The following is a 19,002-nucleotide window of genomic DNA, read 5'->3' as shown; positions in this document are numbered from 1 at the left end:
CAATATACCCTTTTTTTTTTTTTTTTTTACATATTGGTCTTGATATTATTTTCCACAATCCATCTCTCTTCTGTTACTGGCAGCAGGCCTGCCATTGTACATGATATGCTGTTTTGTTTGTTTTTTGTTTAGCTTTTTTGCCCGCTTTTGCAATTTTTATTCTTTTGTTATCTTACTCTCTTGCTCTTATTTTATGTACCGCTCTTCGCCCTCCTAATTGCTCTTCAGGGATAAATAATTTTTTTTTCTGATTCTGATTTCTGATCGCATTCTACGAAGTGGAGGCTGGCGAAGAGCTTCTTCCACCTCAGAGGACTGTCCAAGTTTAAATCTTTTCTATCACATTCTGTATTTGAATTGTATGCATTCTTTTATGACATCCCATCTTGGCTACTGTCTACCGCTTAATCCTCACTAGGGTCACGGGGGTTGCTGGAGCCTATCCCAGCTGTCATCGGGCGAGAGGCGGGGTACACCCTGGACAAGTCTCCAGCCTATCGCAGGGCTAACACATAGACATACAACCATTCGCACTCACACTCACACCTAGGGTCAATTTAGAGTCACAAGCATGCCTTTGGAGGTGGGAGGAAGCCGGAGTACCCGGAGAGAACCCACGCGAACACAGGAAGAACATGCAAACTCCACCCAGAAAGGCCTGAGCTGGACGTTCTGTAGGATTTATTTCTGCTGTTTGCTTTCACACCTTAATGGCTTGACACCCATCTATCTCTCTGACCTGCTGGAATCATATGTACCTCCAAGGTCCTCCGATCAGATTCTCCTGGTTGTCCCTAAATTGTGGCTGAAGCTCAGAGGAACCCTGGCTTTCATAGTGGCAGCCCCAAAGCTTTGGAATAAGCTCCCTCTGAACATTAGACAAGCCCTCACTCTGCAGGAGTTTAAATCACATCACATTTTTACTCTCTGGCTTTTTCAGACGTAGTCTGAGCAATTGTCGTTCTTCATGTTACTCTGTGAATGTTTTTATTTATGACCTGTGATTTTGAGTTATCTGTTTTTTATTGCTTACTTTTATAAGCACTTAAGTTTCAGCTCTGTTGTTTTAAATGTAATATAAATAAATTGGTATGGTATGGTATTTTGTGGTATGCTATGGTATAATGGCTCTAGTTCTGATAAAGACAGAAAGCCAGGGTTGTTTGGTTCTTTTTTTTTACATTATAAATTTAAACAAACTGGATATAATGTTGCTTAATGAAGGTAATTATTCAGGTTTTTATAGCTTAAATGTATCGTATCTAACTTTTGATTGATGCAGGATACCTGCTGTAACAAACACATGTAATTCAGTTCATTGACTCAGTTTCCTGTAACTGACTGTAATAATCTTTACTATGATGAAGTAATAATATCGTGTTTTTACAACTCAATGCATGCTGTTGTTCAAATACAGTCAAGTATGATGATCATAAACAGGAGATTTGCTGTTTAACTTTGGCAAAGTTGTTGTATCGTGTCTGCCAGTTCCAAGCAGTGTAAAATCCTGACTTTTTCCCTCTGGCTCTCATCTGGAATGACTTGGCCCACCAGCTTGGCAGAGAAGTGGATCAGGTCTTGCATAAAGAGACCCACTTTCCCTCTGGGTACAGAAGGTATTTGAGTCAAACTGCAGGATTCAAACTGAAAATGGATATTTTTGCTCCTGGGGAGGTGTGGTTGCCGCTCCTCAATCCAAGTCAGTGGTCTAGAAGGACACAGACACAAATTAATATTGTAAAATGATGCTTAAATCTCTCCTATAAAATGTACCTGACTCCTGATTTGTGCTACATGTATTATCATTTCTTAATTTGTTTTTAATGTGAAGACCCCCATTGCCTGATACTAAAAACGTCATTAAAAATGCTAAACCCCAAAAACATATCTGGTTGCCTTCGCAGGTTGTGGCCTACTCTACAACCTACACTTTTTAAACAAACAGTAGAGTGGGGATCAGTATCTGAATAAGCTTTTTATTCATTTTTAATCTGTAGTTTATCCATTTGGGATGACTGGAGAAATAGTTACGTGGTTAGGATACAGGTATTAAATAAAATTTTTGTTGCAGCCAACAAAAGTTCATTTCACTTGCAGTTATGCACATTTTACTCCACCTCTGGAAACATTGTCCAACTACTCATTATTTTTAGACAAAGTTTAAAAATGACAGTGATGTATGTTTTAGTGACAAGTATTATCCAGATAGATATGCTCTCTCACCTGTTCTCAGATGTTAGCAATTTCACAGTCATCTTGCTGTAACTCTTTGCAGAGTCTTCCTCCAAGGTTGCTGCAGTTACTGACAATTTACCAAACAAATCAACCAACCAGGTAAGGCGAGCAATTCCACTGAATGCTGGGAAACCAAACCCAGGCTTCAGAGGTCCACCTTGAATAAATTAAATTATACACATTATCAATATAATAATAACCTTTGGTCTGGCAAGCTTCAACAGAAACTGTGAAATAAGTGTACAGCTGAAATAAGTATTTGTTTTGTATCACTCTGTGTTGCGTTTTTCTTTTGAGGAGAGCCTTTAAATCCCATTTGTAAATGCTTAACAAGGCATATAGTCCTCTAGATGGGCTCACACTATAGTTCAATGACAATTAATATTTTATAACTAATTAACCATCAAATACACTAAGAGTACATGTTTATAAGCCAATTGTGAACACACTTTGTAACTATTGGTTTATTATTGTAAATAATGAGATGTATAAATGTACATTTAAATAGTTTATTAATCATTTAGTTTCTAAATGATCTTATGAACCAATGATAACTCCTTAGTAACTACTTTGTAAATACCTCAATAACCATAAATGATAAATTTATCATAAGTATGAAAAGAGCATTAATAAACATGCTGTTTATATTTATAACTACATTTATAAATTGCTTACTAATTATATTAATGTATGAGTAATGCTTTATAAATGATGAATTAAGTACTTACTAATGTTTTGCTAAGGCTTCATAGAGTGCAGTTAATATAAAGGGTAACACTTTCTATGAAGGTTGTATTTATAATGCCCTATGAATACACTCATGTTTTATAAGGTGTCTATAAAGCATTATAATGGTCATTATTACCATCTATACATATTCACAAGTCGTTATAACCAACTTCATGATGCATTATGACAACTGGTTATGAATGATTATAATTTTAATCTGAATAGTGCATTATAAATATGTCAATATCTGCCTACTCACTTGTTAGTTTTATAATGCATCATAACTACTTTGCTTTGCTAAATGTGCATAGTGATGCATAATGACTTTTGACTTCGCCTATAGTGCTTTATATCCGTTGTTATAAGTATAGGTAATAAAGTTATAATAATTGTATACATCTCCCTACAACACACTGTTATAAACATCTATGCAATATCATAAGTGCTATTTGTCAGCGCTAAGTAAAGTGACAAGAATATGACACTATTATTAACAGATATAAGTTACTATGAGTAATTAAAAGGTGCAATGATCTAAGTCCTGAGTCTGGCATCTTTACCCCATATGCACAGTGTTAATATCATAGGTGTTATTTGTCAGCTTTAGGTAAATTAGAGCAAATGAAATGCCTGGACAGTAAAGACAAAAGAAATGCATTTAGTTCACTTTATTTTCATTTAAACCAACACACATAAGCAGAATGATTATCAACGCTCTGAGCACATTACACAAACACATGAAACAGGCCACAAAAGTGGCACGGCGTGGTCCTAGAGATGTGGCTCTTAAAAGTGCCTTTGGGTTGGTGAGGTGATTCAGGGTCAGAGGTCAGGAGATGGTTTGACAGCAACTACAAGAAGAACAGAGGGAAATCTTTAGTGCTCTAGCTGGGTTTGTTTTTATGCAGAAAGGTTTGATTGAAAATACATAAGCAGATCACGTTTTTTTGTTTAAAGCAGCGTAATGAGACATTATGTTACCGCATATCGTGCAGGCAGCGCAGATTACCCGTAGGTGGCTTAAGCTAGCTACACGAAAGTTACCAGACACGGCTAGTTTTAATTCACAAATTAGATCGTTTTCATATTCTTGCGTTTAATGATTGAAACCATTCGAAATCATTGCTTTAATATGTAAACGATGTGCTTCATGTAAGCAAAGTAAGGCATTAGCTCACAAAACACTAGCAGGACAGAGAGACAACCTACCTGTCCTGGAGAGGACTCAGAGGAGAAAGGAAAGAAAAGCCGCTTTACGACTAGTACATACAGTCAATGCTTTACGACAGTGGGAGGAGCTGGGGACGGAGGTGGGTGGGTGGGGTCAGAGGTCAGGGGTCATGGACTAAGGAATGACACTTCTACAATAATAATAATATAAATAAAAACGATAACAAAATAATATCTGACGGCATTCAATAAATGCGGACATTTCTAGCGATCCTGTATAAAGAAGCGGTTAAATGCCAACCCGGTGTCACAGTGGATGTGAAACTGTCACGAAAATTAATCTATTGTTTGGTGCCTGCCGATTTTTCTCAAATTTTCATGCCGCTCGAAACGAATTTCAAACTGATGTATTTCAACTGGAAGTTATTTCGTGAGGACGACTGTCAATGGGACACTGCGCAATGAAGAGGTTTGATTTAATTTCATTTAGACTAGATTTGTAATGGTCTTATTTCGGTTTTTAATGTAACGTCAATTTTGCTGCAGGATTCGGCACTTTGAGATTCGAAAAAAAATTAATGGTTATTTGTTATATCGGTCTCTTATACAGGATCGCTAGAAATGTCCGCCTTTATTGAATGCCGTCAGATATTATTTTGATATCGTTTTTATTTATATTATTATTATTGTAGAAGTGTCATTCCTTAGTCCATGACCCCTGACCTCTGACCCCACCCACCCACCTCCGTCCCCAGCTCCTCCCACTGTCGTAAAGCATTGACTGTTATGTACTAGTCGTAAAGCGGCTTTTCTTTCCTTTCTCCTCTGAGTCCTGTCCAGGACAGGTAGGTTGTCTCTCTGTCCTGCTAGTGTTTTTTGAGCTAATGCCTTACTTTGCTTACATGAAGCACATCGTTTACATATTAAAGCAATGATTTCGAATGGTTTCAATCATTAAACGCAAGAATATGAAAACGATCTAATTTGTGAATTAAAACTAGCCGTGTCTGGTAACTTTCGTGTAGCTAGCTTAAGCCACCTACGGGTAATCTGCGCTGCCTGCACGATATGCGGTAACATAATGTCTCATTAGGCTGCTTTAAACAAAAAACGTGATCTGCTTATGTGTTTTCATTCAAACCTTTCTGCATAAAAACAAACCCAGCTAGAGCACTAAAGATTTGCCTCTGTTCTTCTTGTAGTTGCTGTCAAACCATCTCCTGACCTCTGACCCTGAATCACCTCACCAACCCAAAGGCACTTTTAAGAGCCACATCTCTAGGACCACGCCGTGCCACTTTTGTGGCCTGTTTCATGTGTTTGTGTAATGTGCTCAGAGCGTTGATAATCATTCTGCTTATGTGTGTTGGTTTAAATGAAAATAAAGTGAACTAAATGCATTTCTTTTGTCTTTACTGTCCAGGCATTTCATTTGCTCTAATTTACCTAAAGCTGACAAATAACACCTATGATATTAACACTGTGCATATGGGGTAAAGATGCCAGACTCAGGACTTAGTTCATTGCACCTTTTAATTACTCATAGTAACTTATATCTGTTAATAATAGTGTCATATTCTTGTCACTTTACTTAGCGCTGACAAATAGCACTTATGATATTGCATAGCTGTTTATAACAGTGTGCTGTAGGGAGATGTATTCACTATTATAACTTTATTACATATACTTATAACTACAGACATAAAGCACTGTAGGCGAAGTCAAAAGTCATTATGCATCACTATACACATTTAGCAAAGCAAAGTAGTTATGATGCATTATAAAACTAACAAGTGACTAGGCAGATATTGACATATTTATAATGCACTATTCAAATTAAAATTATAATCATTCGTAACCAGTTGTCATAATGCATCATGAAGTTGGTTATAACGACTTGTGAATATGTATAGATGGTAATAATGACCATTATAATGCTTTATAGACACCTTATAAAACATTATGAGTGCATTCATAGGGCATTATAAATACAACCTTCATAGAAAGTGTTACCATATAAAGTGTTACCAAAAAACGCCCTATAGAAGGCTGAACGGCGTTCCTATGTCACCGCCATCTTTATGGAGTCAGGAATGCTGACGTTAAAATGCCTCGTACGTGTGCTGCTTGGAATTATTCTAAGCGTTTGGGTATCCAAACCAAATCGATTGGAATTACCTTTCACATGTAAGTCTTAACAATTTGATTGTATTTCAGCCATATTCTGCATAATTTTTCACCATTATAACAGTGTTTTCGATCTGTAAGGAGCGAAGAGTGAGGAAACACCAGAGCTTCGTACCTGGAAAACTTTTACTGGCCGACACGCCCCACAGTTGGATATCAGTGTTATTGATTGGATTCTGCAGTTGAACTGACTGATCTGATACACATCCTCATTCAATTGTGTGTATTGCTACATGGGACTTTGCTCCTGTTTTAATGAAATATAGACATTGATTCTTAGAAATGGTTTAACATTGTTAATTATCGTTCTTTTGTATATTTTTGCTTGTGTTTAACCATTCAATATTTTCATTTAATATTTTATTTTATTATTAATTTGTACTAATTCATTGTTGGTTTTGCCCTGCACTTTGTTGTATTACAGTTGTATTGTACAATGTATTTTGCATTGAGTCAGCAGTATTATATACGAATACGAATTACTTTATTGATCCCCAAAGGGAAATTTGCTCATCTAACATTTACTGAAGAATTAAAGAGTCTGATGGCTGTGGGTATAAAAAAGCAACAAAGGGAGAGGAGCCATCCACCACCGCTGCTTGTTTGATTCATCGAGGTGTTATGAAGTGGATGATCTGTGTTGTTCAGGGTGGCCTCCATCATCCTCATTGTGCATCTCTCCACCACTTCCCCCAGAATCCATCTTTACTCCAATCACAGAGCCAGCCTTCCTGACAAGCTTATCCAGCCCCTTTGCCTGCTTTGTTCCTAAACTTCCTCCCCAGCAGACTGCAGCATAAAATAAAACGCTTGCCACCACAGACTGATATAATGATAGCCGTTTAAAGATCTCAGATTTCTTAGGAGAAAGAGGTGACTCTGTCCCTTTTTGTAAAGTGCATCTGTGTTAAGGGACCAGTCCAACTTGTTATCCAGGTGAACACTTAGATATTTATAGGTTGTCACCACCTCGATATGCACTCCACAAGTGTTCACTGGCTGAAAGAGTACTTGGAGCTCTCTTAAGCCAAATACAGTTTAAGTGTATATTCAAAAAGAAAATATCACTCATCTGTTATGAATTGTATACCTGATGTCTGATGTGTGGCTGAAATTAATTTTCCTCCAACATTTGGAAAGTTGGAAAGATAGAAGATGGATTCTCACGGCGTACCTAAGTTGCAAATGGTGACTTGCTTGCTCTAGAAAGAGATTCCTGTTTTAAACGTCATTGGTATAGACAGTTGTCACTCAAACATGTCTGACCAATGGGGAAGCACCTGACCACCGCAGGACTTTTTGTTATAATGATTTGTGTCAAAATGATTTCAACAAAAAAAAAAAAGAAATTACCCTTTTCACTTCAAAAAAAGTGTTCGAATGCAAAAGTGTGGGCCAAACACAAAAAAAGATGACTTCAATCAAAAAAAGTAGTTTCAATCAAGGAAAGTTTTCAAATTAATTTTATTTTTGCATTCAAACACTTCTTTTTTTGATTGAAAATATATGTTTTGATTGAAGTGAATGTTTTTTTGGTTGAATATATTTTTTTCGATTGAAGTGATATTTTTTGGGATTGAATGATAAAGACACAAACGTCCTACCAACAATATGGCCCAAACACGAAAAACATTACTAAAAAAAAAAAATATATTTCCAATCAAATAATAATAATAAAAAACTTTTCAATTAAAGAAAAAAACTGATCAAATGTTTTTGGGGGGGCTCAAATTTATTTTTGCATTCAAACACCTTTTTTCTTTGAAAATGTTTATTTTGATTGAAGTGATTTTTTTTTATTGAAAATGTTTTCTTTGAAGTGAAATATTTTTTGATTGAACAATAAAGAAACAAATCTACCTTCATAGTTAATTAGTTAAACTATTCTGGTTAAATCTCGACAACTAACCACTCTTGTCTCTTACCTGTAAAATGAAGAGTACCCTCCTGTAAGATTTTACCCTCTATCTCTCTCTTCAGTTGATTGTAGTCTTCTGTCAGCAGTTCAATATGTTCTTCGTGAAGAATTACTCCTGACACGCAAATATTACAAAGTTACTGAGATGGCAGAATCCAAGGCATACACTGTAAGTAGACCTGTGTATTTCGGTAAAAATGTCCTAGAGCCAAGTTTTTTTACCATTTAGAAAATAAAGCCAGAAGCAATGAAGCCAGTCAGAAATTCCCCTAACCACAATTTTTCTTTCAGGGTAAGTTTGTTTTAGCAGTTTCTGTATTGGGAGTTAGGAGTCTCTGTTTCTACCCGGCTGGCCTTCGGCAGATGGATCCATCCATATGAGCTGGGTTCTGCTCAAGGTTTCTTCCTGTTAAAAGGGAGTTTTTCCTTGCCACTGTCGCCCTCAGGCTTGCTCTGGAGGTTGCAGGCTGGTTTTTGTGAAGCGTCTTGAGACGATTTGTATTGTTATTGGCGCTATATAAATAAAACTGAATTGAATTGAATTAATCCCTGAGAGAGTTCTACTGGGTCACATCAAATTATTTGGGTGAGCTTTATGTGGGGATGGACAGAATTTAGTTATGAACGTCATCTGAGTGGCTTTGAGTTGAATTTGCTCTAATTGAGTGAAGGATGAAGAAGGTATTTTCTTCTATTATTTCCATTATCTAGTATTTTTTTATTGTTAAAACATGCCTCAAAATGAAATCTTAGTGTGTTACACCTGCACTTTTTTTTAAAGTAATATCACCTTTTTCCTGGGCTAAATCCCAGAGCTCCACAGCGGTCTTGTTGTTTGTGGTCATAGGATACTCGACACAGACATGTTTCCCCGCCTGAAGAAACATTCTGATGAGACAAGAGGAAAAAGTGTTCTTGGTAAATATTTACAGGAATTTTGATGTATAGAGCCCCAGACATCTCAGCTGAGAAAAAAGTTATACATTGAGGACATGAAATACTAATTTGTGGGCTCAAAACAATGTATTTGTGCACAAAAATAGTTATTAGACGGCACGAAATCTTAATCTTGTGAGCACAACATACCTATTCATGGGTTTCTGTTGTGCCCATACATTCCCATCTTCGCTAGAAACAGCAGACATTACATCTCAAAGGTGAGTGCCTTTTCTTACAGTGCATCTAGAGAGTATTCACTGCACTTCACTTTTTCCACATTTTGGTATGTGGACAAGGTCTGTGCCCAGATTACTGATGTCCAACTACGTAGCTACCTCCTCACTGACCTCAAGTATGCTGATGACGCCGCACTATTCTGCTCCATCCTGCATCACCTAGAAGAAGCCCTGATTGCCCAAAAGTCAGCTGGGCTAAATCCAAGCTGATGCACATCTGAGGCTAAGCTCCCTCTCCGATACATATCATGGAGAAGTGGAGTGGAGTGCTTCTGCAAGGACTGCTGTTTTCCGACATGCACCAGGGGTTATAATAATGACAAACCCTGGTTCACATCCAAACTCAGACACCTCGGTTCGGAGAAGGAGAAGGCAATCAGGACTGAAGACAGAGAGAAATTTCAAGAGTCAAAGTACAAATTTAGCAGTTTAGCAAAGATTGTGGCTGAAACCTCTCAAATATGACATAAATGCTATTTTTTTTTTTTTTATCCATTTATGTATTTATTGATGCAGACGCTGCATTGATTGCTACCACCTGTAGGGGCTGACCAGACCGTGTGTGTGTGTGTGTATGTATGTATGTATGTCTATGGAGCTGAGGAGCCATGTGGCCGCCATCTTGGACTGGTCATCAGCTCCATTCACTCACTTGTTTGAAAGGAATTAAGGTGACCAGAACTCGCCGGATTCTCAATCCATTTTCCTGTGGTTTTCTTTGCTGCAAACGTCAGATATGTGACTATCATACAGGACGATTAGTTACGTTGAGAACTAGTACTTTCATACTTTACACGCAGACAGTAGGCTTAACAGTGATAGAATATTTTGAATCCATGTCCAGGTACATGATGTTTGTAGTGTATCACATAACACACACACAAACAAAGAAACAGTACTATTCTGTTATTTTACTTAATTAAAAATAGAAGAAACAATATCTGATTCTCTGAATATATTTGTATAAACTTTATTTCCATATAAACACAGATAGTGTTATCACTATACACTACAGGCCAAAACTTTGGAAGCAACTTCAAGTTCACAATGACTTTCTTAAAAACCAGCTGTGTGTATTTACTGCATGATGAGACTATGCTTTAATTGATACGAACCATTTTTCTCAATTTACCTTTAGGTAAACACACTCAAATACCTGATGATTATAGTAAAAATATCTTCGGATAAGTTACTCTTTATGTAATAATCATGTGTATTTAGATGAAAAGTCATACTAATGAAACTGTGATCTTTTATGTAAAAATTTGATCTTGCTTCCAAACTTTTGACCTGTAGTGTATATATATTTATATATATAACAAAAAGATATAAGTACAAAGAACACGTAAAATACATCTGCAACATTAAGTTATTCACACCAATATAGGGCCTACAATATATACAATAATATATAAGGCATATATAGATTTGCAATGTTATCTGTAACAAACTGACAAACTACATAATATTTTTCTCTGGACTTTTTGTTTTTTGGCTGTGTCATTGGTCATTGGCTGTGGCGTTGGGCAGAGCGGCCGTTGTGTCCGGTGGTGTGTTCGATCTGTCAATGCATGATCTGTAATCTGTTCTTCTATCAACTGCTAGCATTGTCCATGTCCCCTGAGTTTCCCAGCCTGAGGATTAAGTGCTTTGGATGCCAGGCTGAGATTCCCGCTAAACATCTGAAGAAGTCCTGGGGATGCCAGGCTGGAGTTGGCGGTGGATGAGCGGAGAAGGAGCTAAGGGTCGGCGGTGCCATCTCTCCTCAAGGGGGTCGTGAGGTCTTTGGCAGCAGGATCGATGGACAGTGTGCGCTTGATGGGACCCACAGGGAGTGTGTCATGAGAAGTGCTTTGGAGACTTGGTTCATAGAACCGCAGTACATCTGTTTCCAGATTCAGACTCTATGGGTGGACATACTCGTTTGAATTTACATCCCTCCCTCACAAGTACAAGTACAAGGAGACACCATTCGACACGATCCATGCCGCTGTTGCTATGCAACTTGTCAAACAGCCAAACACCTCGGACACTGTTTTTGCCAACTTGTATATTATGTTAATTCTGTAAATTTTTTGATTACATTGTTTATTTTATTTTTCTTTAATTAAATCTCATTTAGTTTAGCTTTCTTGTACTTTTATGAGTATTTACTTTTATGTACAACGAAGTTACGGTGACAAAGTAATTTCCCTCATGGATCATTAAAGTCTGTCTTGGTGATCTAAGTTTTATTTGTTTAATGTAACCTAATAATCTTATCTAACTTATCTTAGCTATTCCTTGGTGAAAGGGTTTGAGCGCACTGAACCATTGAAAGAGGACAGTTTTGAGTAGCATGTTTCTTTTCCTGCCACAAAAGAGGTGAGTTTAGTGATGTGGTGAAGCCTTATTTTAAGGAACATGGACATAACCAATGACAACTAGTTTGAATGATAGTTATCAATGGAACGGTGTCTCCTCAATGTCTTCCCTGAGCAAGAAAACATCCTCTGTGCCTCGGAGCTGAAATGTTGTCAGAGGACAGAGGACATGTCCACTGCAGACAGGGACACAGTCATCCTGTACCACCATGTGGTCTGACTCATACCATGCCATCAGACGGTGGAAGATGGACTGGAACTGGTGTGCAGATGGATTATTGTTGGATTGTTGTTGTTTTGTTCCCTTTGTAGGCAAAACACATACAAAACATACAGAAATTAAATATTTATGAACTATATTTGTAGAATCTATTGTAATTAGAAAAGTATGAACCCTACCTGAGGCTCTGATTGAATTCAACAGAAGCTCCAAGTATCCTGGCTGCACCTGTATCATAGAGCATAGCATATTTATTCTGAACCAACAAAAAACATAACGTTATTGTATATTAAAGTAGCTAGAATGGGTATGTGACACGAGAAATACTTTACTAGTTAGAGATGGATACAGTTGTTCTGGCTGTGCCACCCTATATAAAATACTCAATACAGTCAATAGTCAATTCAGTTAATTTACGTTTTATTTGCATAGCATCAATAAAAATACAAACTGTATCAAGACACTTTACAAAACTGTCTTGAAACCTCCAGAGCAGCCTGAAGGAAAAACTCACTTTCAGTGTCAGTGTTATATGAGTCACACTGGTCTTATTTCTACAACAGCATTCATAATGTCAGCTATAATCTACATCGGTGTTATAGATACATGATTTATAAAGTTTAATAGATTTAACTTTCATAGCATAACTTTTATAACTAGCACTACACACGAGTTAGCCCTAATTAGCTAGCCACGACTGAACAGATTATTACAGGGCAATAACTAGTGAATCAACAACCAATAGAGATGTTCAATCTTACTTGTGAAAAGTAATTCCTCGTGTCCTGTTTTGTTCAGTCCGCTGGTTTTACAGGAGAAGCTGCACAGTGCTCTGGTCCAGTGCTTCAGTACCGTAGTAGCTGCAGCTGGAGGTTGACGTTTCTCGCACTGGAGCAGTCAATGCGGCGTCTGCTCTTTATTATGTCCACGAATGCAGCGTCTAGTCCAGGCATGTCAAACTCAGTTTGGCTCTGGGGCCGGATCCAGACTTTCTGTTCTCAGGTGGGCCGGATCAGCAAAAGAATGTCAACTCCAAATATTTAGCTTTGTTTTTCAGTACTATGCTTTATCATTCAGCCTACATTTGTAGCCTACCCTACATATTATAATCACGGATAACAAGGGATCTTTTCTAAGCACAACACATTTATTCAAAACCAATGGGAAAAAAATGATTTTTCATGTTTGGCCGTGAATGTGTTAACAACTGGTTTATTTTAACAGTTGAGTGAATGCAGTTTTACACCTGAACCAACTCACCACACTAAACAAACTCAAGTGGGAGCTATAAAAAAAATATTTTCGCCTTAATTGTCATACTGCTTTGAAATAAATGAAAAAAGAAATACAAAATAAAATAAAATGAATAAATAAAAAAGTTATAGCAGTGCATGGGCAATAGGATTAGACTACATCAGATCAAACTACTAGGCTGGGCCTACTGAAGTTGAGAATATACTGCACAATATTAATTGTCTTTAATATGACATACTTGTCTTTATGATGAGTGGCGCCGAATATTAAACTCTTTGAACACTGCAACCTGCTGATTACATACCAAGCACACTGGTTTTGCATTCACTTCTGTGAATAAATACTTCTCGGTCCATTTCTCCTGGAAAACTCTGCACTCCATGTCCACTCTTCTTTTTTTTGACAGTGCCATTTTGGGAAGGGTGTGTTGACCGATAACTTGTTTAGTAGTGGTGAATGGTGAAGCAAGATTGCCGGTTTATTTTTACTTGGACACATCACGTTGCGAATGTTTATTTCCTGTGACTAACTCGCGTCAGTGCCACATGCTTGACGTGAGCGCTTTTACACATGTACTGCCCTCTAGCGGCCGGAGGGAGCGTTTGATTTGTATTTATTTTAAAAAATCGCAACTTTTAATAGAAATTAGCTAGAGACTCGCTTCTTTTTTTGACATACTCAGAAATTTATGCCAGGATTAAATGACCCAACGGGCCGGGTCCGGCCCGCGGGCCGTATGTTTGACATGCCTGGTCTAGTCTTTATTGTCCATGAATGTGGCATCTACTCTTTATTACCGGCATGTTTATATTATCTCCTGCCTGTCGTTGCTGTGCCATATTTCAAATCATACCACGTGGCGTCAATCCGTGCACTAATCGATCGATCAACCAATAGGAGAACGTTCAGCTAGTGTGGACAAGAGCCTCATCTGAGTAACATTTCATTGTGGATGTGAAGTGGTGCGTCAATAAATAAATAGCATTTATGTCATATATTTACGTATTTATTTAATTAATTCATTATTTCTGTCATATATTTTGGTATTTATTTATTTAATTATTCATGGCATGTATTTATTTATTTTTTGCTTTGTCAGAATTGGTCCTCCAGATATATGTTGATGATTTATTTAATCTTATTTTAGATTTCTTATGCAACAAACCCCAAGTCAAATTCCTTGTATATACAAATACACTTGGCAATAAAGCCAAGTGGAAAAGTGGAGAAGAGTTTGTGAGTTCCTTTATCTACCTGGGGGTCCACCATCACAAACAGCAACTAAACATCAGACATTAACTGGCTTCTGCAGCCAATGTTATCACTCTGGAAGCCACATTTGACTCAACATACATTTTTCAGACAATTAGTCTCTCATTTGTCCCATAAGTAGCTCAGCTGGACTGAGCTAAAGGCTTCAGGTGAAGGCCTTGGGCCTTCTTAAGTAAGATTTTTATAGTCTGGACAGCGTGCTCTGCTTTCCTGTCACCCCGAGAAAACTTCAGCACCGCAGCATCAGTCTGTAGATTGTCCCACTCTACGGATAGCCCCCAGGCTCTCTATCCTGTCTAGCTCCAACTTCACTTTCCCCATCAGAGGCAAGTGGACTCGTCATGGCGCCATCAGTGAATATGGTTTAGCATCGTCATTAAATTTTATTATGTAGGGCTTCTATATCTGGCAGAGACTGTCGCAGAGTTTTGGGTAAGTTATTTTTACAGAGTCTAAGTCTAGGCTTATGCTGTCTAGCCTAGCCACAAGCCACAGTGAAGCTGTACTTCTTTCCTTGTATGAAATAGTCTCTGTAGTAACCCCCATAACATCTAATTGTGCACCCCCTAGGCTATGAAGCGGTTTCTGAGCTTTTCCTAGCTTTCTGTCTCTGGACATAATGCCTGCAAACACATGCGCAGGGATGGCTGATATGTCTGTCTCTGTATTAGGGCTGCGCGATTCTGGAAAAAAAGTAAATCACAATTTTTTTGCTTAGAATTGAGATCACGATTCTTTGGCATGATTTTGTTTTCTTACAGTGTTTATTGCACTGATGAACTTAAAACAAAACAAAACAAAAAAACATTCAAATGGTCATGCAAGTGGCCTTGTGGTGCCGCAACGAGAGCAGAACACATTTTGCAATGCACCTCAGACTGTTTGTCATCCTCTGGCTAAAACCCAAAATACTTTCACAGCGCCGAATGCGAACCTTTTTTATGCATACGTTTGGTTTGGGTCTGTGGGTGACTCACGCTACTTCCACCCGGGGTTTCTTCGCCATCCATTTAACTCTCTTTATCGCTGACTTCTCTCCCTCACGGTTTCCACACACTCTACTGCAAACGGGCGTCCTCCACTGCTCCACTCCTCCAAGATGCTTTACCATAGGTCCGTGAAGAAATGGGAGCATGTTTGTGATGCCGCTCGTGAAATAAAATGCTTAAGAATCGTTTTGAAATGAGATCGCGTGTATGTGTGAATCGAGATCGCGATTTTTTAACAAATTATCGTGAAGCCCTACTCCATACCTACCTTAAAGGTAACTTTCCTGACCCTCACCATCTTCAAAGATCACTGTAACCAGAAACAGTATGTCTGCATCATGTAGTCCTCTTGTGTCCACAGCTACTGCATTATCTGAGCTGGCTGATCAACACACCCTTCCATAATGACTACGTTTACCACAGTTGTGGCATTCTTATCAAACTGCATTTCCTTCAACAATGCCGCATCTTTGAGACCTACAACTAACCTGTCCCTCAAGACTTCATCATGCAGTTATCCGTACTCACAGTTTTCTGAGAGCACATAAAGTGCCATGTTGAATGAGTCGACGGGCTCCCCAGGCTGTTTTGCCCTCTTGTTAAATAGGGCTTGTTCATATATAATGTTCAGTTTAGGGACGAAGTACCTGTCAAATCACCGTTTGACGGCATCATACTGCTCACAATGCTCCCTGGCAACAACCGTAGCATGTTTTTTTTTGTTTTGTTTTGTTTTTTCGATCCACAAATGTGTATAATAAATTTGCAGATGCATAACTGGATGCACAAATGTGTAAAAAAAAAATTATATCGATTCATATGTGTGCACAGATTGGCAAATGTTTACATCGATCTGTCAATGCATGATCTGTAATTATCGGGCCTCTACATTGGACGTGTTCTTAAACGTGACTTTTGGTACACTGCGGATTTGCAAATGGAGCTGCTCAGCCTTCTAACCAGGCTACCAGGCAGTACCCTCAACAATCAGTCTTGAAGGTTGGTGCCTTTTATATCAACATATGAATTAGCTAAAATAACATTAGCAGTAATAATGCAAGCAAAATGTAGCTCGTCTGGAGTAGCTGAGGTTATCAAATAGCTGAAATATCTTAACCCGTCAACTCCTAGTTTCTTTAATGATGTAACTCACAAATAGTGGCTGACGGCAGCGCTTGTAGTGGTGGTCAATATCATTGGTGTTTGCACCCCCAAATTTCCCCACAGGATGAACAAAGTATTTTTTTATTCTATTTATTGGATACATTTGATCGTGATTTGGATATTTAACTAAAAAAAAAGAAAAGAAAAAAAGAATGTGCTTCATGGAGTAATGTTAAGTGGCAAAATGAAAATGCTTGAATGAGCCACAATATAGCAGCCATGTGAATGCAGTTACCCATAAGACAAATCCTTTGCATGTCCTTTTGAGATGTGTTAAATATAGATGCAATTTCTATGAGCAATTTTAATTGTGAAATTAATATAATTACATTTTCCCCCATCACATGCACAATTGCGCTCTTTTGCACCTTTGAAAGATACAACCCTTAGTGCGCACTGCTAGTAAATCAGTTTGCACATTTTTTGGCGTATGCAATGAGTTTGCACACTTTTTTATACACACAAACCTTTAGTAGATCTGTCCCTTTGTGTACATCCACCTGTAACTGTAATCCTTGCCAGAGTCTTGCAGATGGTCAAGTTGTCCAGGTTCAAGCCAGTGAAACATTCTGGCTCTTAGTATTCTTTGCCTTGTTGTAATAATGAATCCTTGCTGTGGCAAGCTGTTGAAAATATCTCAGTAGCTGATTCCCAGACAAAAAAAGGTACTCACTAAAAGTATCTCTGTCCATTGTGCTTACTATGTTAGCTTGTGCATGTGCACCAACAGGTCAAAATGACAACAAATATTTTGTTCACACAAATAAATTATTTCATGCCCATGGTTAAGCACTTTGTTGCCACACAGATTGTTTGTGCTCACAGTTTAGTATTTTAAGCCTAGAATAGGTATTTTGTGCCCATGAATTAGAATTTATTTATTTAATTTCCTCAGATGTCTGTGGCTTAGTACAAATGGTCCTAAGTGCATTCTGAATTTTAGTCCAAATATAAATAGACGATTTGTAAAAGTTTAAATTATCTTGGATCCTGGACTCTCTATGTGAAACAATAAAATATGTTCTAATCAATAAAATGTTGTTCTTCCATTTAAATTAACAGACAGAATGTATAAAATGTAATGGGTTTCTCCAAGTTTCTCTTGTTCATCAAAAGCCCATGCATCATTATTTATCTGTTAATCTCTGCCTTGACATTATCTTTTCACACAATGATCATATTATTGAGTCGCTATTTGTGAAAGCAAAATATCTGGTAATAAAGAATAAATGCAGAAGCTGATCATTGTTGAGGAAATGTCGCCAGTGGACTCCACATGGCATAGACACATACATGAGTTCATTATAATGATCAGAAACCACTTAACTGTGAATATGAAGGAGGCAGAATTCCACTTATACAAAACTATGTCAGTTGAGCAGGCGATCAGTCAGTGTGCATTATGTGTTTACACTACTAAAAGACAGAGGATTGACCTTGTTGCATGGAGCAACAGGAACCACCTACAATTCAACATCAGCAAGACCAAAGAGGCGTGGTGGACTACAGGAGGAACCAGAGGAAACCTGTCCCAGTCACCATCCAGGGTGAGTAGGTGGAGATTGTTGACTGGACTGGACTGGACTTATTATACAGAAGCCTTCAACAGGAAAGGACAGAGCAGGATGTTCTTCCTTAGAAGATTGTCATGTGGCATCTGTAGTAGGCGCCTCAAGTTCTTCTACCAGTTTGTGGTTGCCAGTACACTCTTCTTTGCTGTACTGTGCTGGTGGTCAAGAGAGGTCAACAGCCTCATCAAGCTGTTGAGGAAAGCCCGCTGTCCTCACCAACTCAAGCTTGGATGAGCGGCATAACGTCTTCAAAAAACTCTACAAATCCAGTTTTTAAACCCCTTTTTTAAACACAATTAGTTTTCGTGGGCCACTTCGGATCTATGTCTGAAGAGGGACTAAGTGAGGTGTAGCAGTCCAAGACCAGTGGCTCAGCATGTTTCCTCCACACATTTGTAAATGTGGACAGATTGTATGCAGTCTTTCAGAACTTGCATGTCACATTAATTACCTGACATTGTCCTCATGAGATGCATTCTCAGTGCAGATGAATGCAACATGGATGTCTTCTCTGCTCAGAGCCTCCTCCACTGGGATCTGACTCACTCCTTGCTGAGTTTCCAGGCTTCTCCTGTTGGCAGAAAAACATTGATAATACTGATACTTTGAAGATCTGGTAAATTATGTCACAGTATTTTTCAAATTATGGTCACTCAGGTCTGCTGAACTGAACTGAAGCTCAGGGGAAATCTGTTTCTTGTACCTACAGTTTGCCACTGCATGTTAGACAGGATAAGACACTATCCCTTTTTAAA

The 19,002-nt window shown here is 38.1% G+C and overlaps 1 protein-coding gene across 5 annotated transcripts in view; it reads right to left on the bottom strand.

The window, feature by feature from the left end:
- Window positions 1–664: 664 nt before the first annotated feature.
- Window positions 665–19,002, bottom strand: part of blvra (biliverdin reductase A) — a 40,565-nt gene continuing 22,227 nt past the window's right edge. For all 5 annotated transcript variants that reach the window (XM_047589176.1, XM_047589174.1, XM_047589173.1 and 2 more), the window contains 5 exons: window positions 18,699–18,818; window positions 9,030–9,127; window positions 8,247–8,354; window positions 2,224–2,392; window positions 665–1,708 (listed from right to left, as the gene is read on the bottom strand). In XM_047589176.1, the coding sequence (XP_047445132.1) occupies window positions 1,453–1,708; window positions 2,224–2,392; window positions 8,247–8,354; window positions 9,030–9,127; window positions 18,699–18,818 (751 nt within the window). In that variant the 3' untranslated portion in view covers window positions 665–1,452. The remainder of the gene's footprint in view (window positions 1,709–2,223; window positions 2,393–8,246; window positions 8,355–9,029; window positions 9,128–18,698; window positions 18,819–19,002) is intronic.

Source organism: Mugil cephalus, chromosome 7 (assembly GCF_022458985.1).
Source record: "Mugil cephalus isolate CIBA_MC_2020 chromosome 7, CIBA_Mcephalus_1.1, whole genome shotgun sequence".
NCBI classification, from domain to species: Eukaryota; Metazoa; Chordata; class Actinopteri; order Mugiliformes; family Mugilidae; genus Mugil; species Mugil cephalus.
Note: the sequence above shows the minus strand (reverse complement) of the source record. Positions and strands in the feature narration are given on the sequence as shown.